The following is a 25870-nucleotide window of genomic DNA, read 5'->3' on the forward strand; positions in this document are numbered from 1 at the left end:
AAAGTGGTACAACAGCGCTTGATGAAGGGACATTCATCACAGGGAAAAAGGGGGGATAATAGGGGGGAGCCACGGAAAGAAAGAAAGGTTTTCTTTTTTTTTTGTTTTTTTCTTCTTTTTTTCAAACACATTTCCCTTTATTGGCATGGTGAGGCTGATGAGAATTGCACATAAAAAATGAAATTCACAAGAAAGTCGTACAATAGGTAGAACCACAAAGGCATTGGTAAGGACTTGGCAGAAGGCAACGTGGATAGGACACAAACAGGTAACAACCCACAGCGAAACCCCCGACCCCCCCTCCACACACACACACACACACACACACACACAGACCTCCAGAAACAAACACACACCTGCCCAAAATCACGCATACATACATACATACATACATTTGCTCGTACACATATTGTCCTTCCAAAAGAAACATGATTACCCAACAAACGTTTAAGCAGTGGCAAAGTCCTCAGTAGGTCACATTATTAAAAAGTCCGCCACAGTTGAAATTTGAACCATAAGGTGTTATAATATATTGCTACTCTAGGCAATTTACAAAGCATTTTTTTTATTTTTTTTTTATTACAATGATTAAAGCCACATCTATCAAATGGGACACGACACCATTACCCAAACGCTATACAGACAGCAAGAAAGTAAAACAATGTTAAAACACAGGTAAAGGGGTTTTTTTTTTCTCGTTTTTTTTATTCCTTCTTTTCAACCAATTTTAGCCTCTTTGCATCACGAAAATTAGCCGCTTCTTGTCTCCACAGTCAAACTCCATGAAAGGGAGCCTGTGATCAGCAAAGCTTTCATACAAAAAAAGATTTTTTTTTTTTTTCCCCTTCCTGTGATGGAAGCCGGCTCTCTCATTACTTGGCTGGCGCTCGAAACGGGATATTAATTGAACCAGAAACCGCAAGGTTACCTTTTATGTCATGTCGACGGCGCTGTGATATCTGGACTGTGAGCGGGAGGAGGGGGAGGCGGCCGCGGTGGAGGGGTTGGTGATGGAAAGTGGTGCGGCATGCGATACAATGTTGAGTAGTTTTTCTCTAGGCTTATAGAATGTCATTTAAAATCTGCCAGTTAAGACAGCTGAGAGGCAGATATCCAAAGTGGTATGCGCCGCACCGACTGTCATCCTGGAATAGCCATGCACTACACAACAAACAGGTTTCAACTCGACACATTTTTTTTTTTTTTTCGTTTTTTTTCTTCTTCTACACACAGGGCGGAGTTAAGAGTCACGTTTGCACAGATGTCACAAAGTAATGCGTGCATTACAATCACATAGACTCAATTACATCTTAAAGGGAAGAGCAGCACGTGAGAGCAGGTGACGATCAAGTGTTTACCGCACGGGGTGATGTCACGATGATGAAATGGCGAGATTACTGGAATGGGGTCATCCTAGCTACCAGCGACTGGGTAATGGGTCAAGTCCAAAAATCACACAACAATAGGAGCTAAAATACAACTCTGAAAAATAATTTATTGCTTTTTATATAGTTTTTTCTTTCATTTATATTATTATCATTGTTATTATTATTAATCATCTTGTAATTATTGTGAATAATATTAGTAGTATCATCATTTTATATATATATATATATATTTATATATATAGTACATCAAATACAAGATCTTTAAAAAATTCAGGAAAAGGAAATTGTAAACTTTTGTTTGGCATTCACATAATCAAGCGTGAGTGGAGCGATGATAACAAGTGTTTACAGTGGTACAACAAAATTCCTGCTAAATCATTTTATTGCTTCATGTTTCTGCTTCTGTGTGGAAAGAAAAAAAGACAGCGGCACGCTGCAGATGTGACGGATGGTGGAGACAGAAATCACTAAAATGATGTAGGAGGGCTGACTGCTGGAGTGATTAGCTGAATGTTTTGATTGTTTTGGAAAGGCATAGAAGGTAATATATTATCCCCACCAAAGCATTTATTGTACACCCTGTCTAGTGATTGCAAGTTAAATAACACAAATCGAAAGGACGACATAAACAGTAAATAAATCTCATGAGGTACGCCACGTCAGAATGGAGCCCATAAATATTCTTGATTCAAATATTAAAATAAATAGATAAATATGTGTTTGGACTGATTGAAATGATTTGAATGCTGCATTCTCTTTCACTGAAGGTAATCAAAACCAGAACCATACAAAGCAATGAAATCAAACTGAGTTTTATATATATATATGTATATATATAAATATATATACTGTATATATATACTGATTGCTTCGGAAATAATTATTAAAAAATGGGGTACCTTTTTTTACAATCATGAAAAACACGTTAAAAATGCATTTTACACTGGTTGTATAAGCAAAAACACTGATTGAGAAACTTTATAAACAGATAAAACTATACATGGGTGACTTGTTTTTTCCCCCCGACAAAATAACTTAAAAAAGGACGTTTGTTCACATGCTCCCTCAAAATGAGCAATCGGACACATCTTTTTTCTCTTTTTTTTTTTTACAATCATATCATGTCTTCTAAACATCATGTAGGTGTACAATATGTTTTACAGTATTGTAATGACTACAGATCGACATTCTGAATTAAGAAATTTTCTCCTCATTTTTAAAAAAGGCTGCATTTTACAGTGCATAGCTGTAACAAATAAAGAACTTTATCCGATATGTACATAAAATAAAAATATTCCTTTTTATAGTATTTGTAAATACACGGCTACATTTCTTCTTAAAATGTAGACAACAATGTTACCTTGAGAATTTTTACCTCCAAGATACAATTCCCTATACTCTGGTTTGTAATGTAACACTAGATCCAAACACCAGATTTGAGGGAAAAAACAAACAGAAAAGAAAATCAACAGCAAAAGAAAAACAAATCTGGCTGAACAAGCTGCATGTTTTCACTCCCAAAGAATTGTGGGCCTTGTAGTGCTTGGAGAAAAAAAAAAAAAAAAAAAAAAAGAAATCATGAAAGTTTGTTCTTTTCTTCTTTCATCGATGGTTGTACAGCAGTAGAGTGCACCAAACCTTTGCACCAGGTTCTGAGGGTTCACTGGCTTTCCCAGAATGCATTGTCTCTTCCCAGCTTCTTCAGCAGCTATGTTCATGTAAACTTTATTTTTGATATATTCATTTATATTGATATAGGTCTATAGACTTATTCTTATATACTCTATGACATAGAGTGTAAAACTTCTGGTAGTCTCGTCGTCAAAGGAGCGAGAAACAACAGTGAGGTATCAGGAGTCCCTCTGTGTGACAGACAGCAGGTGCCACTGAACTGGTTACCTTCTCAGGCTGCGCTGGGCCTCCCTCAGCAAGCTGTCAAAATCCATGGAGTCATACTTGCTTTTTGTGGAGGCTGGATCAAAGTCGTCCGAATGGGAGTCTGGAAGCGGCAATAAAAGGATTGTGGTCAGTGGTGGAGCTGAGCAGGGTTTCTTTGAAATTCCACATAAAACAAGAGGCTCACATCGCAGAACATTCTGCCTTCAGCCACTATCGCTAGAAGTCATGTACGGCTCGGTGTTAATGTTTGATAGGTGGGTGACAAATTAAAGGAACAAAAAAAACGAAAAAGAAAAAGGCAGATGCTTTTAAACAGGACGTGAGGACTCAGTGAAAGGTTTGATGAGAATGAAAACGATGAACACTGATGGGAGGTCTGTGTTGGTTTCTCCTTTAAAGGTGCACTAAGTAATGAGTTACTTTGTTTATATGTGGCGGACCCTGCCACCTTTCTGGCTACAACCGTATCTTCCTCTGAGAACAGCGTGTTTATTCAGCTATGGAAAAAATAAATACATCTGAGTTTGTATTATTACCTCGTTAATATTGTAAATATTAAAATTCTTTCTCCAAACTAAACGGTGCTTCTTTAAATCGTCACCTATCTGGTTTTATTATTCTGTTGAGCAGTAGATGTTTTTGATCTTCCTGGGAAAGAAAACTATTATTTCCCATCTTTGGCTTTCATTATTTAGTCTAGTTTTTCCCGCAAAACGATGAATAACATGACAAAAACCTTCCAAAAATACTGAGTCCATAAAAAAGAGCCTTTTTTTTTTACTCTGAAGCAACACGCGCGAAAGCAAATCCTTCTGTCTGTCCATCTCTCATGTGTCCTATTTTTCCTGATCAGCCTGATAATACATAAAGAGTATCTTATCTCTGCCAACAGACAGCTTCACAAATGGGGCCCCCAAAGGGCCCAGCAGCACACTCGGAGAGCTTTGAGAAATGGGTATGACCATGGCAGCTGGAAGACGCCAGTCGTGATCTAATGCAATGGCCAAGGGCTGGATTGTGTCACACTGCGCACCTTGAGGGATGAAAAATACCCCGGTGCTCTACTTAAAACTAATGGACAGTGTCTCCGAAAACAAAAAAAAAGAGAAAAAAATAAGAAGCGAGCGCCCGCAAGATTGAGAAGACGGGGGCGAGGTTTGGATACCACACTATTATAAGATCCTCCCGTCCTCTCAATCTCTTAACCCTGTGCTATCAGACCAAAATAGCCTGTTCCTGACAAAGAGGCGGTCGAATGAAGGCCTTTCCATTTCAGTAGACTGATTAGTCAATCTCAGCATAATGTCTATCCTCAAGGCTCCGGGATTAGCAACTGTTTCTCTGTGTGTCAATTTCTCATCATGTCCTCTCTTTAAAAGCTGATGGCTCGGAGCATGTGCTTTGAAAATGTATAGTAACTGCTTCATTTATTGAGGAAAGTGCTCCTTTTCTCTGCGCTGACCTGTTGACCCTCCTGCAGCGGCACGTTATGCATTCTTGACCTCACATTCTGCTGGTAAATAAAAACTAGCCGCGCATGCAAGAGTCAATAACCATCATGTCATCACAGAGCGGAGGAGATTAGCTTTTGTTGATGTGCAGCACTTAACATAATGGGGTCCGTTCGCTTAAAGGTCCATCGGTAGGATTTAGGAAGAACTATTGGAAAATATGGGATCAAATATTCATAACGATGTTTTCATGGGTCTTTGATTTGCATCATTGTATTTTTTTTCCCTTTGAACGAGGCTTTTACGTGTACAGAGCCACGCATGCCATTTCAACATGGCCGCTCCATTGTCTAAACAAATGCAACTAACGGAAGAGAAGAAAGTCCTCTGCTTCCCCTCACGTCATGAAGTGGGGCATCATGCCAGAGGGAAAAAAGCCTCGATTTCATTCATATCTTGCATTATTTATCGCGCGCGTCACTCAACCCTCGGCTGCATCCGTGCGAGTACACATTCCTATCTGAGATTTATGCCTCTGATCAATGTAGAAGCCATGTACTTACATCGGCTTCACACGTGCGTGTTTGCTCGGAGGAATCACTTACGTTAGATGAGTTCTGCTATGGCAACAACCCCCTGACTCCCAACAACGGCGCTGAGTATGAATAAGTGGGGATAAGTAGGTGCGCTCCCGCCGTGGCCCCGCCCTCTTATGTAAATGACCGGCCTCTACGTGCCACATCAAAACTCTACCTCCTCTCAGCGCCGACAACAGCTGGCAACAGATGGAACCTGGCTCCAGAGGGAGGAGGGGTTGCTGGGACTTCACCTTGCTCCCACCTTCCTCTTCCTCACCTCTCCTTGTTTTTGTTTTTTTTTCACTTTCTTCTCCCCCCGTAATTTCATCTCTCCTCTTCCCCATGCCTCTTAAAAGTGATTCCCACACCCACGCGTACACATATCCAGCGGCGGATGGAAACTCATCTTGTACACAGCAGCTGCACAGCTGCTTTTAAGTGCTATCTCGTCTTGCGTTTCATTTTTCGACAAAGTACAAAACAAGCATCCACGTGAGTAATGAGTGAGTGCGCCTCGTTTTCTTTAAGACGCTACAGCTGCTGGCAGGAGGGAAATGGAGCCTTATTCTTGTTGTATGTTCACAGGCTGACCTCTGAACTCTCTTTGCCCTTTTGAGCCACAAATGGCTGGTGGACATAAATGCCTACAAGCACAACGATGGCTCTCTTTTGATCTGAAAACATCACTTTCTCTGTCTGATCCCCCTCCCCCCGTTTTTTTTCCTCTTTTCCCTGACAGACCTCGCAGCTACACAAATATACTGCATGACTGCAGGGGGCTGATGGAGAGAACAAAGCTGCACTTACCCAAGTCTGTGTAATGTGATTTGCAGAACTGCTTTTGCCCGCCAAAGCACAGCTCGAACTGAGGCTCGTTTGACCTGCGTAAGGTGTGTCCGTTCTCAAGGGCGGCGAAGGCGTCGCAAGTGTAGCGGTATGTGATGAAGCCAAAATTGTCCCTGGTCAAGAATAGAAAATGATACGTCAGAGTGGAGCTGTGGGGGCAATAATAACTGAACATGGGGCCTTGTCTTAGATGACGATCACGCTATTTATATGCAAAAGAGAATCAATAAAAGTGTATCTTTGGGGCTCTGTAGGCCCACAACTAGATGGATTGGGAGACACTCTGAGACTACAAAAAGCTCCGTCTTTGTCTGAGACCTTCAAGACTTTCCTTTGCTTTAAGATCAACAGTTACAGCAGTGCTGCTACACTAATATTAGACACATGCACAGAGAGTCCTGAGGCCTTACCCATCGTCCCTCAAGTTCACTGCACATTCTTCAATTTCGCCAAAGACTTCAAAGCGGCGCTTCAACTCTGTCCGGGTGCAGTCGGACCTCAGTCGCCCCACGTACACCACCCGTCTCTCCTCCTGCTCGTTAAGAGGAAAGACAGAGCGAAGGAAGCAGATTAAAAGGGGGGGGTTTGTTTTTCCTTTTCCCCTCCCACCCTTTCTCTTCACCGAGCCCTAATGAATTGGTCTTGATCACTCCTGTGGATACTGCAGCTGACTTTAAGCCGCGGTTTCTTTTTGTCCCTCTCGTCTGCCTGCCTGTTGTGTTCCTCTGTGATTGGTTCGCCTTGCTTCCCCCTTATCTGATAGAGTTGCAGATAGAGCGCCCTCAGTCTTCCTTGGCACTACAATTCCTTTTTCTCTCTGCAACTCATCAACCAGAGGCAGAGTGATTTTTATCAAATGATGCCATGTCTTAAGTTTGGGGCTGCTTCTTCTTTTCTAAAAATAAAGCTGCGAGGGGTGACTCAGCCAGGGATCAGGAAAAAAAACAACACGCCTGTTTCTTTCTCTCAACATGGGAGTCAAATTCACAGTACACAGCAAAGTATGCATGGCTGCTAAATGAGAGGTCTGTTAATATCGTGAGTGTATTCATTGCCAAGAGAGAGGGAGCGTTAAGAGGTGAGCCACAGGGCAGAAAAACATGGATTTCCTTGAACCTCAGAGGACGCGCGGGTCATAGTGGAATAATTTAGGAACATGCTGCAGCAGGCTGCAATTACAGCTTTTGAGTAATTTAATTGCATCTGCTAATCATATAATACAGCACAAGCCTGGGGCTACAGAGTATCACTTGTATTATTTATTTATTCATTCATTTACTTGCCATTACTGGGCCGAGTCCACTGAGGCCCGTTCAAATGTTGAGTGCTGTCTGGAGGGTTTGGGGACATGTATGTAAATCAGTGGCCGGGCACTAAACTCAAAGTGTACCTTTGCCCCGTTAGACTTATATAAAGTAGCTACAAAAAAAATTACAAATTAACTACAGATGACTGTTTTTATGCTTTGTCCACTCCCTTTAATGCTCACGTATTGTTAGAGACAAAAAAAGTATTTGCTGAATTAGGACTTTAGTTGCTGACAACTGATAAATAGGCGGCCTTTTCTTGATGGCACCCGGAGGGCTGCCTGTGTGTGGGTGTGTGTGTGTATGTGTGTGTGTGTGTGAGTGAGAGAATGAGGCACAAACAGAGAGTGAGAGACAGACACACAGACAGGCAGACAGAAGCAGACGCTCGCACGTCCCTGGCCTCCCAAACCTTGTTTGACAGCTCGAGCTGCACTGCTCGTAATTGTTTGTCTCTCCATCTCTGAAAATGTATGCGTGCCAAGCCAGGTTTGCATTCCTGCATCACTTAATGTGCGCTTTATCAACGGGTGGTAGTAGCGCTACCCCGCTGGAAACCTGAGTAATTTCACACTGAGACATGGAGAGCGGAGATATGGCAGACATGTGATATTCACTGCATCAGGCGGAATTTTGAAACGGATACAGAAAAAGGAAAAGAGCTCAAGAGAATCAGTGTCCGTTTCCTTTTTTGCCCTTTCCGCCATCTTGCTCTCCTTAGTTGCCATTTTCCACTATTTTTGCATTTTACCCCTGTGGTGTGATTAATAAGAGGCGACAGTGTTTCCAGACGACAGAGACGTTAAAAATACACAACCCGGAGATAAAGAGGAAGGGCCTGTCGCCTGAATCATTCAGGAACTCACTTTGTATGTATTCTTTCAGCGGGGAGACACTGTGGCACATGGCACACTCGGCTGCAGGCTGTCTCATCCTCGGTAATGTGTGTGTGTCTGTGGGAGGTTTCTGCGCGTTTGCAGGATTTGTACATGTGCCACAGCGGTGATTGCATATGTTCTCTTATCAGCGTCAGCAGGAGTAAAGTCAAGCATTGAAAGACGAAGAGGAAATTAGATGGCGTTTTCTGTCGGTTGACTCACTATTGCTTTTTGCTTTTGCCTCTCTCTCTGCTCGGCCCTTTCAAACTCCCGCTTCTCGTAGTCCCGGCGGTACTCCTCCCTCTTCAGCCTCTCGTGCTGGTACTCCTCGTAGCTGTCATACCTGTGGAGGAAAGGATACGCATGACATCAGCGTCCAGGCTCGTCCTTTTAAATTCACCCTTGCCGTTGACGCCTGTGAAGAACAATTCCCAGCCGTCGCCGAGGACTACTGTTTCCTCACCACTGATGGTTGCAAAGGAAAGGAAAGAGACATGTTAATAAGACGTCTCTTCGCCGTCGCTATGATTACGGAGCCCGCAGGATGGACCCGCGGGAGTGCCGGCGAGCGGCGCGGTTGGGGAGCCAGGCAGCTGCAACTGTCAGCACAACTTCACATGTCATTACTTTCTGCTTAGTTAGGGCTTCATCAAGAAGGAAAAGTGCAACTTTCTCCCCCACCCCAGACTGGCGTAAGACGTGTCCGTTAAGTTTTCGACTGATGAGCGACTCTCGGGCTTGTCTGGTGTCATTAGGCCCGTGGGTGCCAAATCAGCTCGGAGCACTGAGATGGTGTCAGTCTCCCTCCCTCCCTCCCTCCCTCTCTCCCTCTTTCTGCACTGTGTCAGTACTTCTCTGCATATGAAACGGTCCCCTCTGCAGTGGCTTATGGAAAACTACAGAGGCACCAAGTTGAAAAAGCGTCATCATACAGCTGGGAGCGTCAAATCATGAGTGAAGTTTGAGCGTGCATCAGTATGATTTGGGATTCTTTTGTCACTAGTCCAATAAAACATGATCAATTAAACATATTCGCCCCGAATGTTTGTCACGAGGTCCCCGTGTGGACCGCGGAAAAGCTTCGATCTGGATGTGGAGAGGGAATCACAGAGAGATCAAACTTTTTCTGAGCGATGACAGGAAAAAAAGTTGCACTGTTTTTCACTTCAGCCATCCTTCCTTGCATAACGCTAAACAGGCCTTTTGAATTCTCCCAGGCAGTCGCTAAGAATAAACACGTGTCCCAACCTGAAGTATGCGACTAAACAAAGGTTAATGACATACAAAATTGCAGGTTAAATAATTCATTTAAAAAAAATAAAAAATCACCTTGGCCTGCGGCTGAGAGGAGATCGAGACTGAGGGTGGGGGCTCTTGTGAGTCCTGGAACGAAAAGTGCTTGGGTCTGTGTTGTGACGGGACCTGTGGGGGGGAAAAAAACAGGAAATGTTAAAATATGAAAAGATTTTAACTTCAGAATGTTGCTCATCTAACACTTTAAAAAGTCACTGTTGTCTTCTAAAAGCTTGTGACACTTTGGTGAATTCGTTCTTGGGGAACCAAATGAACTTCTTTGATATTCACCAGGCCCATTTAGACGTTAGAAACTGGGTTAATTCCAGATAAAAGAATTCCCTCAGCCTCCTCCCACTTTAACCCTTGACCACAGAAAGTGTGCACGGTTTCCGACGAACCTTCATACACACCTGAGCCAGCATATACATGCGCCTGCTATCTATGTTGCATGAGGTGAACGGTCGATACTGTATGCCCCGGTGGCCTGACTGTGGAGCTTGTACCTCTGCACACTGTAAGCTTCTGATGCTTAATTATTGAAATGCTGCTGAAGAAGGATCGCTGAATTATGGAGGGAGAGAAGTTTGGGAAGCTCAGAGAAGCAAAGGAATGCCAGTTTGGAAACATCGAGGATCACACTCTGCGAAACTTGAAACATTTTTTTTTTTTTACTTGCTGCTATTTATCTTTTCGCGCATGAAAATATAACGAGCTTCTTGTCCTGCCGCTTTCAGAAAGCTTGTCAGTGTCAGATTCTGATCGAATGCCTTGAGACTATTACTGTATAATTTGTGAGCAAGTTGGTGGAGAGTGAAGAACAAGGGCCCGAACAGAATAAAGTGATTCTATTGGCTCCGTGGAGTAAACTGACCTTTAAGTAATCAGGCAAACAAACTGAGTCACTGCAGTGGAGTCCCAGCCTCTCAATGAACTACTACTGACAAACTGAGTTTCCTCACATCCTCCTCAGTATCTCGTCTTTGGATCTCTTCTTCTACCAAAAAGAAGAAAAAAAAAAAAGCCAACAGAAAACCCCTCGGCTCTGATCAAAGGGAAGCATGGGAAATGTAGTTCTCACACAGATCTATGATGATACGCGTCTCTTTTGAGAGGGCTTTTTGAGACTACATTCCCACAGCCTGGATTTGGCTTTCATCTCTGGGGATGTAAAAGAGGAGGGTTTGCCACTCAGTAAAAACAACAGCTGCTGCTTAAAACAATAGCCCCGGCATCAAACACAAAACAGGAGCTTGTGAGGGAGCGACCGAGGAAGGGGGGTGAGCGTGAGGAAGACACTCAAATAAAACTCCCTGCCTAGAGATTAAAACTCATACTGTTCAAAAGTCCAGTGCCTCTGGCACGTTTCCTGTCCCGGTTCTTCTTTTTTTTGTTCACTGTGTGTTGTTTTAGGGAGATCGCACCATTGAACCAACCCTTTTTCCCCCTTGTCAGTTCGTTGGAACTGAGGGGCCACCTGTTCCGACAGCCAGAATTCAGTTAGTTAAACAACTGCAGACGGTTTGGTTGGATTGTTGGGCTGAGTGAGAGGGATTTAAAAGGAGCACTGTGTAGTTCTGCAGAGGAACTGTGAACTCTGAATTTTTATATTTACAATATTAATGAGGTCATAATACAAACTCAGAAATATAGGGGTTTTTTTTCCACGTAACTGAGCAACAAAGATGCTCTCAGAGGAAAATAAAGTCACACCGTTTGAAGCTAGAAAGGTGGCAGGGTCCGCCACATATAAACAAAGTTAAACAGCATGAAACTGTGTTGTAATTTTTCAAATTCAGTTTATTCAGTCGTGAAAACAACGTGATTTTGTCAGTCAGTGAAGATCTTTCTCTTCCCCAAAACAGCATAGATGATATATATATCTATTATTTGAAATCTTTTTTTAAAATCACTTGAATGCAAGTATAATCTTAATATTTTTTACCAAATATCTCAACATCAGTATTGTGAAAATATTGTAGGGATGACTGTTGGTACTTTCACTTAATATTTACACTGAGATTATTGATAAATAATCATCAGTAATGCAGATAGAGAAACTGAGTGGATAAAGACAGTCTGGTAAGTTCAGAGAATGACATCACTTCACTGTAATGCAGCCTTTAAACCAAAAAGCCAACACTTTTGACTCGCCAGATCTGTTTTGCATTCGGTCCAGGCTAGGCTAAAACTAGCAGGATGCCAAGAACCCATGCTGAGTCTCCAGTCCTGTCTGACACCAGGGTCTGACGTCTGATCAGGCCTGTTTTACACACCTCATCTAGAACCCCTGCCAGGACCAAGCTCTGTTTGAACTGTGTAGGTGGGGAGCAGCCCAGGGTAAGCCAAGACAGGCTGTGTGTGTGTGTGTGTGGGAGACAGAGATGACTTACCAGGAGGAGGGGCGTCTGTCAGGTGAGCTGGAGAGAGAGCGCCTCCGGTAGTGCGAGGAGGAGCTGCGGGAGCCGGAGTGGGAACGAGAGCGGGAGCGGGAGCCGCTGCTGGTCCAGCAGAAAGGCCTACTGGGCGAAAGGAGGAGGGAGGACGGTGGGGAGATGGAGCCTCGCGAAGGGGAGCAGCTGGATGGTGGGGAACAGGAGGGAGAGCAGGGGGGGCAGTCAAAAAGTAGGTCCAGCGGGGTGCCCTCCCACGGGTAGAGGAAGCGACTCTCACGGCCCTCGCCCAGCTCCAGCTCTTCGTGGAAGGGCAGGAAGCCTGGGTGCAGGTAGCTGGAGCCAGGCAGCTTCTGGGAGTAGCAGCCATCCTCCTCCACAAGGGACTTCGGGGCTGCAGCCTTGTTCGCCTTGCTGCCTGGTTCTTTCTCCTGGCCACCCTGGCTGTAAAGGGCGTGTAAGGGGTGGCCAAAGTGCTTATTGAGTTCTGCTCTGATCTCCTTGTCACACAGGAGCTTTCGGCTGGTGGCAGAAAGATGATGTTGGTCCCCGTCAGTAGTGGCCTCTGGGTTCTGGGTGGTTTGAGTAAGGGTCTGCTTCCCCAACTCCTGGACCCAGGCTGCTTTTCCATCCACAGAGGTGAAATTCTGCTGCTTAGCCAGAGGACCAGATGAAGCTGATAATGGAGAACAAGTAGATGAAGGTGATGAAGAGGACAGTGGCATGGCTGAGTCCTTACATTCGACATGCCTGTCCTCCACTTTGCCTGCAGTAGGCACGGAAGCAGCAGTGGCACCTGAGGTAGCCTTCATCGCTGCTGTAGTCATGGTAACAGTGGCTGTGCCGCCATCCTTCTTAGTGCTAGCTGATGCCTGGCAATAGTCATGGTCACTGTAGCCACGGGATGCCGCCCGCTTATTGTTCCCAGTGCCGCGATGCTCCTCAAGGCCACCCCCCACTGTGTGTTGGGTGGCGGAGTAAGGGAGGGCGGTGGACGCTTTGCTCAGCTGGGCATAGAGCTCAGTCTGTTCGGGACCCTTCCTTGTGGGGCCCCCGCCTGAGGCACCTGAGGCCGGGGCCAGAGCGCCGGGGCCCAACTCGCCCAGCCTGGCTCTTTTGCATGCCAAGGCTGAGGAGGAACATGAAGACAACTTGGTTTTGAGCGATGCTTTGAAAGGATTCTCTTGACTGGCTTTGTGTGGGGGCGTGGTAGGTGGTGTCAGACCTGCAGAGGGGAGAAGCAAGAGGTTGGTGGGGGTGATAAAACTGGAATGGAATCATAATGCAAACCTCCCCAAATATCCCCCTCGCCCTCCTCCCCTCACTCATCTATAAACCCGCGGGTCGGTTTATGGACAGTGGACACAGATACATGCCTGATTAAAATATTCACTTTCACTTGGCCTAATCCTGATCTCTATTTTATTGCAATCTTGACAGATTAATGTAATGCTTGGTGTAACTTAATATGGTGGCGCTGTAATACGGATGACTTGCCATCCCCTTCCTCTCTGACCTTGGAAAGATCCCTTTTCATGAAAAAAATAAAAACACACACACAACACCAAACCCCGTAGAGGACAAACGTAAGGCATCTGATGAAAAAAATTAAAGTACATGTATCATATCTCCGCCTGCCTCACGTAAATGTCTGCACTGGACAGCAGCCAATTCATCTGAATAAAAACCAAGACCTTTTTTTTTTTATCAGTCTGAGAGGGGAAAAAAAAAACAAAAAAACGACACGATGGCGCACATGTTTCAAGATTATCCACCACCATCTTTCTTTTTGCTGCAGAAGGACATGTCGCTGCTCTTAATGTTGCCAGGGCGAGATGTCTGCCATGTCATGGAAGCACAGGAAGTACTTGGCGAATGGGTTGTCAGTCTTCTCAGATGGCATGTCCTTACTGCTTATGCCGACTACCACCCCCACCCTAACCCCATCCTCTCCCCCCGCCTCCTACAGATTTACAACCAGACAGATGGCAGTTATATGGGAAGTCCTGAGATGAGCCCACTTTATAGCATTGTTAATGCACTCACACAAACAGCCGCCGCCATTACTCTCATTCTCGCTTTCCTCCTCTCCTTTAGTCTTGCATTCTCCGCCTTTTTTTTTTCCTCCCTCTTCCTGTCTGCCATCTTCCCTGGATCAATCTCTATTTCTCACTTTCCGTCTCTCCACATCCTATCCTGTTTCTGTCTCGCGCAGAACAAATGTGCCCACACACACACACACACACCACACACACACTTGTCACTAACAGTCTCTCACTGGAGTCAAACTCAGGCACTTTGAAACACCTACGCTCTCCCCTCTTCTTTGCTTTTCTTATAATGCACATCATTCTTCCCTTGCTGGTGAATTGCACCAAATGACACCTATTAGTATCAGTGTTAGAGTGTGCACGGGGAAGACAGCTTGGCAAAGGGAGTGTGGGAGTCTGATACATAAATATGCAAGTGTATGAAACCACTCGCTGTGTTTGGAATGCCTGATCCATCTTATCATCCTACTTATTATCTGGATGTGTCTGGAAGTAGGACTTCAAGCCTTCCGCTCTTCCGTCTCTCAGGTCTGATAGGGATGCAGTGCAGACATAAACACATATATGCATTACGCCGATGAAATGAGCTATGAGAAGGAGAGCGGAGAGAGGGAGGGTGGCTGCTACACAAAGCCCGAGGAACTTCTGTTTCCACCAATGAAACGCCATCTGTCCAAAACAATGTGCGCGTGGGGTCATAAACTAGGAGCCATTAGCGATGGGGGTGAAATAAATCAGAATTAGATAAATATGTGCCTCTCAGTCAAACTCGCTGGTGATGGATGATCCGCAGACACAAACACCAATCATGTGGCCACCGGAGAGAAAACGACGGAGCGAAGTGAGCGAGATGGAGAGAAAGCGGAGGGTTTTATAATCTTTTTTTTTTTTTTTTTTTTTCCAGAGACCTCAGAGTGAATAACAAGTCGGTGCTTAAAGAGTTGATCCGGCAGTAAGCCATGCAAATAGCAACACACAGACCACCCCAGTGTCATGAGATACAGTAATTAAAGACAACACGGCAGCACAGGGTAAATCTATTAGCTTGGCAGAGATTAGGCCAGAACAATCAGATCCCAGGGGGGCTCGCTGCCGATCGGAGCTCTGACTGTTACCTGAAAACATGCAGCCAACAGCCGCAGTCGCTGCTTTCATTTAGCATTAAAGGGCACTTATTATTTCTGGGGAAGAGATTCAAACCCAGCGTGAGAATATTTATGATATCTATAAAGGTAAAAATACCAACTGTTGTTGTTGTGATGTTGCTCTTCTAGCGTTTTTTATAAATGAGTTTATTCAGTCCAGTGGCTCAGTAAAGATATACAGGTGTATGTTAACTGAGTAACCACTACTACTACAACTCATGGCAATAAAATAATATGTTACTGGCAGCGATTCATGGAAAGTTACTAACATGCCGCCCACCTGGCTAACTTTCATCTGTTTATCAGTAGCACCGTGATAATCTCTGCTGTAGCGGAACGTAACTCTAAATCTGCTGAGGACGTGTAACGCCAGACCTAAAAGCTTTCACCTCAACTTAACTGGGATCTATATCCATCGGCCTCATGCAGCACGAGACTCAAAAGCTAATCCCCAAAGCAGGGAAGGGGCTCAGTAACGCGGACTAATGACTTCCCTGCTAATATTCAATCCTAAATTTTGCGGTGAAGTCAGGTGAACGGCTTTATGCGACCAGCGCTTGCAAAATGAAAGCGGTGGAACGGAACGGACGCCGAGATTTGGCCACGGGTCAATAAACTCACCCACGTGCAGTAAAACAGGAAGAAATATTAACTGTGCTGGATTGCCCCCAGAGCTTAAGCGGCCCTGCTCTTCCCTTCTTTAGGTCTCGACAGGCCTCCCCTCTGACCCTGAGAGCTTAACTACACAAAAGGGTTAAACAGCACTTCGACCAAGGTCAGGGCGACAGAGGGAGACCAAACGCGGTCTGATGTGCCGCAGATTTCCATCCCCCATGAGAGCTCAGTAGAAGGCATGCATGAGGACCATTTCCCTTGCTGGTAAATGAATACCTGAAGGGGCCCGAGCACACTGTGAGAGGCTAAAGGGCAGCCATTTTGTTTTTATTGACCTTAGATGATTAATCTGGGGTAGGAGGGGGTAATTACTGACATCATTTGCATAGAGGAAGACAGAGAAAGAGAGGGTAATACCGCAGCTTTCACTGACATTCTCCTCATTTTTGTCTTCTCATTACCTTTTGCCTATAGCTTTCATCTGATGTAGTTAATTATGACTCAATAACACAAAAGGATGATGTCAATAATGATGCTGAAAGGGCCCCTCACATGGGCTTTTGCATGCAAGCCTTAAAGGAGCATTACGCTGTTTTTGAGAAGAAACTAAAACTCGGGATTTTAATATTTTCACACAGAAATATTTATGATTTCCATTACTGAATAAACAAAAAATGAATGACTCAATGCAGATATTTCGCTCCTGATTACAATTTCTTCCCCGAAACTACACAGTACACCTTTAACATTGGAAAATTACGCCACAGGTCAGCTGATCTAATTGCTTGCATGTCTAGGGACCAAAGGAAAGGAAGGCACAGATCATACGAGCAAAACCGAATTACACTGCAAAACCAATTAAAGCAACAATACCGCCATTTCAATTTTCCTATGATGTCTGGCTAAGTAAGCTGTCAGTCAGAGAGCATTAGGATCTGATAGAGGATGAGGAAAGGCATATTAACTCTTCAGTAACAGGGGAGGGGGTGCTAATAAACCCTGAAGAGATTGGAAAGCCTAATCAATACTCAGGCACATAAAAATGTTCTCCTATGCCTTCACCTTGAACTCTGAACTGTGATGGGGCGATCAAGACGTTGGAGCGAGAGTTAACCCGTTACTCGCTGCGACAGGGAGGGGAGAATTCACACTGGCTAGTGTTTGATTTTATAAAAGATAACTTGTGTGTTTTGAATAATCAGACAAGGGTTCTTACCTGGGGTTCCAGCAATCTCCACACTTAATGTGCGTTCAATGGTTTTGTTCTCAAACGGTGATCCCTTGTGGTCACTGCAAGACAAAAAAAGACATCGCAAGATTTTACCCCTCAGGTGAAAGTAGGACTCTCAAATGCTTTTGTGATTTAAGAAATGGAAATGAGTCACAACAAATGCCTCAATTTTGGATTCTAGTCTATATGATTTTCTTTGGCTTTGCTTGTTCTTTTCTGTAGTTTGTTGTTGCTTTCTGCCTGGAATAATGTGGAAAAACTTCTCACACTTACTTTGGAGACTCTGGGGTCAAAGGAAGTGGCAAGGTGGTTGGTTTGGCTGCAGAACACAAAGGAGCATGGGTAATTATTGATCTAGGTATCACACTCAGACGAGCAGAAGAGAACAGGTCCACATTCTGCAACACTTACTCTCAAATTGGCTCATTAATGCAATTATTACTAAAAGAAAACACCCATTAAAGTCTTTCAATGGACGCTATAGTGCAAACCATATCTGTTTTAGATTGACCCCGTTTTAAGAATTTACTCTCTTAAGATAGACTGTTCACTCTGTGAGGCAGGATGAAGTGATGGTGCGTATTTCACAGGTGTCTAGACACAGACATACCCCGCTCAAGACAACAAATAGATCGAAAATGGAATAAAGACATAGCGAGACGATGCCACAAACAAGACACATGACAGTGGGTGAGCCCCTCCCTGGACAATAAAGTCATAGACGCATGCACCAACAGCAGAGGAGGGGAGAAAAAGAAGGAAGAAAGGAGAGTCAAGGAAGCTTGTGCAGTTGCCCGAGGCTCTGGCCGACTTGCGCTCCAGCTAAGGGAACGTGGCTTTAGTAGCGCGACGCTAAAGAGCAACGCCCGGGCTCGGAGTCTAAATGTACATATTCAGCACACTCAGCTCAATCAGCCAAAGATGGTCCAAGGGTCGACTTTATGAATTCAAGGCGTACAGTAGCAAGACAAGGCTCGCCCCTTTTCCCACCCCCTCCTTTTTTTTTTTGAAAACTCTATCTAAATTTAAAAGAATGCCTCTGGGACTAGCAAAAAGCATTGGCTAGCAGGCTTGTCGCTGTTTTTTTTTTTTTATGCCCTCAGAATGACTGTTAGATTCGGATTAGAATAGGTGTTAGTTGTGAAGTCAAACTGGGAAGTGGTTAGAGCAGGAGAGGGAGAAAAGAGAGCAGAGATAAGGCCAGTGGGGGGGATGCAGTCATGATTACCTAACAACAGGTGGCCCTGGTCGCCGGGGTGCTCGCTGAGTGCCTGCCTGTGTGGGTGCCCTTGCCCTTGTATGATGAAGGGAGGGGCGGGCTCTGCATTTCTAGTATCTGGGAAGAGTGGGCTTGCTGGGCCTTGTGAGAGCACCGCTGCAGGGCTGCCCGTGACATGGTCATCATCATCATCATCATCAACACCATCATCATCATCATGGTCAACATCCTCCCCATGGTTTAGCCACCCCAGCTCTAGTCCGAAGCCCAGGTCTAGCCCTGAGTCTGGCTGGCTAACCCAGCTCTCTAGGTCGAAGGCGAGCGGTGACAACAGGGACCCTGAGTCAGGCTCTTCGACCTCACTTACTGCCCGGGTTCTACAATCAGTGGTCCCTCCCAACTCTTCCTCCTCCCCCTTAGAAACAGCCTGGGCGGGGCTCTCAGACCTCTTACCTGCTGATTTGCTCAGAGTGCTGGGTAAAGGGCTGATCTTAGGTGGGAGTGAATAGGCTCGATACTGAGCAGGCCTCTGTTTGGAGGTGAGCAGCTGGCTAAGTAAGGGGTGCCCCGGCTTCTCATCTCTTTTCCTAATAGTCACTGTGATGTGCCTACGTGGTGCACGGCTGGCACCGTTACTGTTACTACGGCCTTGCCTGCCAAAGCCCTCACTAGCCTGAGTGGCGCCCGCAGCCTCTCGGCAATGCTCACAGCTGTGACTCACCTCTCGGGGAGGGAGGGAATAAGAATGCATATACCTAATAAACCTAGCGGCGGCCAGGCGGCCCACATCGCCTGGCGGCCTTCCTTCTTCACTGGGCGGCCCGTGCTCCAGTTTGGGGCGGGCATGGCCGCAGGTGGAGGTTCTGTGGCCGACAGGGATAGAGGCACCCTCCGACTCCTCAAACCCGTCATCGTGACTGCAACGCTGCCACTTCCCAGCCCCAACACCAGCCACACTACACTCGCCTGCAGCCCGGCTCTCACCTCGCTGGTGATGCTGCTGCGGCGGCTGCTGCTGCTGCTGCTGCTGCTGTTGTTGAGATGGTACAGCTGACTTCTTCTTGGAGGCGGTTGAGGAAGTGGAAGACGTGGTGGAAGAGAGGGAGGAGAACGAGGAGGTGGATGACGAGGACGGCGAGGAGGAGGAGGAAGACGCGCCAAGACCCAGGCCACTCTTGTCTCTGCTACCGGCACCCCCCCAGGTGCTCTTGGCTTCACTGGCTTTGGTGTGGAGCAGGATGTCATCAGTGGCTGTCAGGTATTTCAGCAGCTCAGTGCAAGGCCGCCTCACCGGGCGGTTCTGTTGGCTGGAGCCCCCTCTTGCTTTGCCATTCCAGGGGCTCTCCGTCTGTAGAGAGAGAGAGAGAGAGAAAATGATTGGGTTTGCTTGAATAAAAAGTTTTGCTTAGTGTTTTTAGTTTAGTCAAGCTGATCCAGTTGTGGGAGACGGGCTTTATTGGGCACACAAATAACAGCAGACAGAGGGAAACTGAAAGAATCAGACAGCCTGAGCACAGCAGTTGCCCAACTATCTAGGAGGCAATGTTGGGAGTGCGGTCCGCCCATCATCTTAATTGCGTGGCCCTCCTAGCGCCATCGTGCTACTCTGTACGCGCACCATGTCCTCCGGGAGTCCTCATTCGCTGTGCTCCAGAAATGGATGACTCAAAGGCACAGTATGAAAATAGAATCTGTGAGGAAGGTTGACGCACTCCATGTGCAAACATAGTACGCACAACGCACACAGATCTGTGTGTGTGTGTGTGTGTGTGTGTGTTTACAATACAATATGATCACATTCAGATGCTTTTTGCATTCAGAGGATTTTAAGCTCCAGGGAAAGCAAGACGAATAGAGATTTCAGACATTTTCCTCAAACAAGAGCAAATGATCAAGCGCTATGAGCTGCATATATCATGCTATACATGAACAGATTACTGGTACTCCAATTCTATTCAAGCTCATACACATATCATACTTACAATGACGACATTTTATCTCAATCCACCCCACCCCCCCCAAAAAGTCCTTTTGAGAATCATCTAATGAGAACATCAGGACTGATATTTTGATCTTGTCGTCTCAAGGCATCAATCTCGCCGCGAGAGTGCCTGTCGCTATCTTTTTTATTTATTTTTTTTCAACAGGCACCATACCAAGGCGGATAAGTGGTGGAGCTAATGAGACAACGGTGCCGATGCCTCGCCTGGAAAGCCCAACAGCAATCAGCCTGTTTTCATTACGAGATGGCCCCCTGGGATAGTAGACTGGAGCAGTAGTCTAACATCTTCTAAAGGCGGCCACCAAAACAAGAAAAGTGCGAGAGGGAGGGAGAGCGAGCGAGAAACAAGACGAGGGGCACGAACAGAGAGAGGGAGAGATAAACAAACACTAACAAAAAAATGTGCGAACTGGAGTGAAATAGGGAGCAAGGCAGTGCTTGTATTGTGTGTGTGTGTGTGTGTGTGTGTGTGTGTGTGTCCCTACCTTGACGACGGCAGGTGGTGGTCTGATCCGGTGGTTGCTGCTGGCTGCATGGTTCTGTGCCTTGCCACCTGTGTATTGATTATAGCTGAGCTGGGAGTTTGCGGGTGCCAGAAGGAGCTTCTTCAGCTGCGATTGGACCCAAACCGAACAGGGGACAGTGGAAAAAGGAGGAGGGAAGTGAGTGTGGGTTGTGCAAATTAACTGTTTCTTTCAATTAAACACCCCGTGCTTTGTAGCTGTAAAACCAAAAGGAGACCAATGCTGCAGTCAGGAAAGATAAAATCACGAGCGCATTTCACAGATTAGAGTTTTTTTTTGAAGCATGTGACAGGACGAGTCGTCTTTCTCCCGTGCAGGTGTTTTTCGTGTACACACAGCCGGGCTTCTCTAATGTGATTGAGTAAACAGTCTCGGGCATGTGGCTAAAGGTCATTTGGAAGAAACCGGCATGGAATAAAACGGACTATAACTGAACATAACATAACATTTTAGGTCAAAGCCTTTAAGCTAGAGAGAAGCCCAGATGGTATGGTTGCGTGCAAAAATAACAGCACAAAGGTAAGCTGACTTCTCATTGAGAGGCCTGTCTTTTTGCCAAAAAAGATGACTCGGGCACAGGGGGATTAGCCGAGACCCACTGAGAGGAGACGAGATGAGATGGATTTCTTTTTTCCCCTTACTTTCATTACGTGCCGGCTTGATTTCAGGGCCCGTGGCACGGTGTCAAACGTAGCTGGCCCCACCACAGTGTTCGTATCATTGAATTGCCACCACAATAGCACTGTTATGTAATTAGCACTGAGCAGCGAACACACTGATCCATTCCATTTACTTCCCTCCTCCCTGCATCTGCATCTCTGATTGCGCTCGCTACACATACAGTGAACACATTGTGGCAAATGTGGCAGACTGCGGATCGGTCGCTGCCAAATACAGAAGTCTAACACACGAACGGCCACTTTCGGTGCCCAGAGTTGTTAAAGAGTCTTATCTGGTGTCTGCCATGGATTGGCAGAAAAGCAACAGGGTTGGAGGTCATGTCTAAGGAATGACATATGTTGAGACCCTGGAGTGGTGATGATGGGAGCGAGAGCTGTCTGTCTTACCAGAGAAGGCTCCTCGGGCTCTGGGGTGCGTGGCGAGCCGTCAGGGGAGGAGGGACAGCTCCGGTCACTGGCATTGGTCACGTCCCCATCTGCCAGGGCCTCAAACGAAGGCAATCCGTCCTCATCCACCGGGATGCTGTCCAGGGTCTCTGTAAGCACTGCCAGCAAGTTGGCCTCATTTTCTTCATCTATCTTCTTAGGAGGGGGAAAAAGGGGGGAAGACAGACATGGAAAAACAGAGAGACAGAAAAAAAATAGGACATTTTAGTCAGGAGAAGTTGCATCTCTTTTTTTTTTCTTCCAGAGAAGTAAAGGTGGTGGGTGGTTGCATGCAGCCCTTTCATTGTTAATGGAGTGGGAAGATTTTTTTTTTTTTTGTGCAGTAGCAGAGCTGGCTCTATTCTGGCAGCCTTTTTAAAAAACAAAATTCTCTCCCTGTGCAAGTGAGTCAAGCCTGTCACTCATATTTTAAGCACGCAGCTTACTGGACCAAAATAATATCTCCCCCAAGAAACCCATTACCAGGGCTGACAAGTAGCAAGTATCTAGGGAGGACAGGAAGGGGTCGGGGCGCGTCGTGGTTTGGAGGGGTTTGCGGGGGTAAAGGAAACAATGAGCGGGAGTTGACTCTCCTCAATCTGCCCCCGCGGAATTGAGAGACGATCCGCTTGCCGACAAGATGTTTGCGAGCAATCTGCAGATAAGGCGAATTACCGCCTGCTAATGCTAAACAAATGTGATATATTCGAAATGTTGGCATGACAGCTGATGCTCACGACGGGCGGGAAGTTACCATCGACATTTTGTGAAAAATAAAGCTTGTTGCCGCCACCCAGCTCCTCTTTGATGTGCCAGAGGAGTTGTGTGCTTGCTGCAGCTGGCTGTTTTATGGTCGAGATTATAACTGTGTGAGACGTTGAGAGACGGAGAGACGAATATATAGCGAAGGAGGAAAGAGAAGTGAGGTATCGACATGGGAGGTTCACGAGACGTATTAACTATGCATGTATGTGGAGACAAAAGCAGCGGCCGAGAGTTGTCTACTGATACATATTGAGAGAGAGAGGGATGCAGCTTGCTTGAGAAAGGGGTGTGTGTGCATGTGTGTGTGTTGGTGTGTGCACGGCTGTGCCTTTGTGCAGTGACAAGTGACAACAGGAACTGTAAGTTCCAGGCCCATAAAAGCCCAGGGGACTTTAAGACAGCGGAAAGATAAACAGCGTCGTCACCCCGGGATGTTCTGTGGCCAGCCCAACAAGAACAAATCCCTTTATGCACATGGCAGGATTATCATCGCTCGGCGACGGTGTGTGGCCATCATTATGCCAAGGGGGGCCACCAACCTCTTAGATACCAGCGCCATACCTCAGGAAACTCAGATTCCCACATGCACAAAATTCACCCCACTGTTTTTACACAATTACACACCCACCACGGAAGGAAACGTTGGGAGCTGGTTTGGATTTTCCAATGAGATAGCGGCCATTTTAATGCTTTCCTCCCCCTCCAATTCTCATTTATAGATGACACAGATATCCTGGACGTTCAGTTAGCTAGCTAACAGTGAGGAAAACGTTAATCTGATGTTCATTGAGGAGAGTTTCTCCGAACAACACGAGCACTCAGTCATTATTAAAAAATGATAAAGGGGACATATTTCACAGAGATAACACGGCGTAGACTGGGGCCATGTCGCATTGGCAAGCAAATGCCTTGCAGGAAATTGCTCTGTATGAGGTGGCATGCTGTTTAATTACTTGCAAGGAGCTTCAAATCCACCGTGCTGGAAGCCTCCGCTACTGAAATGTTCACCATTTTCCAGCACCGCAAGTTATTACCTGAGCACTAAGCGGGTAGGTATTAACCGCTGATAAATCCAGAGCCTTTTCTTAGCCCAAACATACACCCTCGCATGACAAATTGAAAGGGGGATCATTTTAGATTATCACAAATGAGTCTTTAATGAGCCAGCCATCTGTTTGGGTCCAACATCACCAACTAACCGAGAAGTGGTGTATTTAGGTGGGGCTTTATCCACCTTTCTTGAGTAAGTTCAGACCTATACACTCTGTAGAAACTGCCGTCTGCGCCACTCTGTGACACTAGTTAGATTAAAAGTTGAGAGGGCTGTGAAAGCTTCATTATGTCATGGTTTGGAAAGGATTGGGGAATTTTCTGAGGCTGTGGCAGACTCAAATTTAGAAATTTCAATCCTGTTTCAAAAACCTCCACCAATTGGCAAACTCCCCCAGGCACACTGTATCCCCCAAGATAACCTAGAAGGGACTCTTACATTCTGAAAGAGACACTTGTAAAAACCCTGAGTCGTGACGATCAAGCTGCAGCCGCTGCTGCAGCTCTAGTGGAGGCACTCATGGGCCAAGTGGGGATTTGAGAATCTGGGGTAAAGAGCAAACCTCAGTGATCATTTGTACCCTGGAGAGAGCATGATCTAATACCCCTGTCCAGGAGGGCGAGCTTTTCAATGCCAGCTTTAAGGACCACACCTTGCAGAGTCTCAGCACCAAAGTCAATCCACCACCAATGGCTCGCTTGCCCCTTGTATATTTATAAACAAAGTGTCCGTGCGGGCGGACGTCAGGAGCTATGGCACCCAAAGGGGGTGACGCCAGGATAACCTGGCAACCTGCTGACGGACATGTCCACTTATATTGATTACTACAGCAGCTGCTGAGAGGAAAAGAGGGCAGGAGGAACAAAGAGAGAGGAGAAAAATTGTCTCAGTGGGAGCACTTTCTCGCCCATCCCGCTTAATGGACCTCACCGAATTAAAGAGATCTTAACAATCCTGGGCTAATTGTGGGATCACAATATATTAACCCCGTTCCAATTCTAAAGGGTGCCATTTTGTGGCTGTTTTATTCCAAATGCTTCAATTAGCCATAAAGCATGCTGGCAAGTGCTGGCAGAGCTCCTCTCCTCCCTCCTTCACCCCAGCTTCCCCCCCCAGGAAAAAAACAAAGCCAACTCCAGTTGTTCATTATTAGGTGAGGCCCTTTTGTTATCAGGCACGCTGTCTTTGAGGTTGTCCTTGCCTTTAACTCTTTTATTGAGTTCCACGGCACAGCATTGTGTTCCAGGAGATACTATTCATGCAGCTGATAACGGAAGGTGAAGGTGCCGTTTTAAACAAACACACACTTCTCAACACCGGGGCAAATAGCCAAATTAAATCTGCTAATTGCTTCTTGAGGATTCCAAGCTCCTGAGCAAATTTGCCAGGGATCAAATTTTAACGAGCTTTTTGGGGGCAATGCATCATTTACATGTTAAAAGGAACCAAATGTGTTGTGGAAGTGCCAGGATGACAGAAAGTGATCACTGAATAACACCAAGATGCAGTTTTCAACAGCCCCGCTGTTATCTTCAAGTGAGAGGCAGAACATGTGGCAGACACTCTGGATGTGGGAAGATAAAATATCTCCCATTAAATGGGTCATCTGGTATTTAAAGTACTGTTTATTCCCACTGTCTTCTTCTGCTCACTCTTCCCTCCGCTCTGTCTGCAGATAGAGGACTGGCATCCAGTTAGTTCAGACAGAAAACATTCTTAATAAATTGGCGCCCAAATTGCATGGCGGGGTTAAATCTGTGCCTTGACAATTTAATTGCATTGCTTCAACTCAATCTTTTTTTTTTTTCTTTTTCATCCCTCTGCTCTCTGCTCTGTCAGATTTCAAAAACATCCCCTTGGATGAGGTTAAGCGACTCGCCAGACCTTCTAATCATGGCACAATCAAAAATTGCGGGGGGTATATGTGTGTGTGGCGAGCGAGGGGGGGGGTCGTATCAAGTCGTCACATCTCGACTCTGCCAAGAAAAGCAGCCTTGGATTTGATAAACAAATAATGTCATTCTGTGTTATTACCCCCGGCCCCCAGATTTCAGAGGAAATAAATCAACGTCAGCCTCGCCGTTAAGGCGTTAGTCAGGCCTGACACGTCGGGCCGGTCACACAGGCA

The 25870-nt window shown here is 45.8% G+C and overlaps 1 protein-coding gene across 10 annotated transcripts in view; it reads right to left on the bottom strand.

Moving 5' to 3' along the window:
• Positions 1–684: 684 nt before the first annotated feature.
• The window catches only part of ppargc1a (peroxisome proliferator-activated receptor gamma, coactivator 1 alpha), a 259379-nt gene continuing 234193 nt past the window's right edge, over positions 685–25870 (bottom strand). For 3 of the 10 annotated variants that reach the window (XM_030431386.1, XM_030431388.1, XM_030431390.1), the window contains exons 3-12: positions 21888–22082; positions 20782–20907; positions 19050–19642; positions 17061–17134; positions 12034–13258; positions 9677–9769; positions 8570–8690; positions 6573–6694; positions 6124–6275; positions 685–3387 (exon numbers count right to left, since the gene is read on the bottom strand). In XM_030431386.1, the coding sequence (XP_030287246.1) occupies positions 3284–3387; positions 6124–6275; positions 6573–6694; positions 8570–8690; positions 9677–9769; positions 12034–13258; positions 17061–17134; positions 19050–19642; positions 20782–20907; positions 21888–22082 (2805 nt within the window). In that variant the 3' untranslated portion in view covers positions 685–3283. Of the gene's footprint in view, positions 3388–6123; positions 6276–6572; positions 6695–8569; positions 8691–9676; positions 9770–12033; positions 13259–17060; positions 17135–17348; positions 17395–18303; positions 19643–20781; positions 20908–21887; positions 22083–25870 lie in introns of all 10 variants that reach the window. The other 7 variants (XM_030431392.1, XM_030431394.1, XM_030431391.1 and 4 more) reach the window with 4 other exon arrangements.

This window comes from Sparus aurata, chromosome 10 (genome assembly GCF_900880675.1).
Source record: "Sparus aurata chromosome 10, fSpaAur1.1, whole genome shotgun sequence".
In the NCBI taxonomy this organism is placed as follows: domain Eukaryota; kingdom Metazoa; phylum Chordata; class Actinopteri; order Spariformes; family Sparidae; genus Sparus; species Sparus aurata.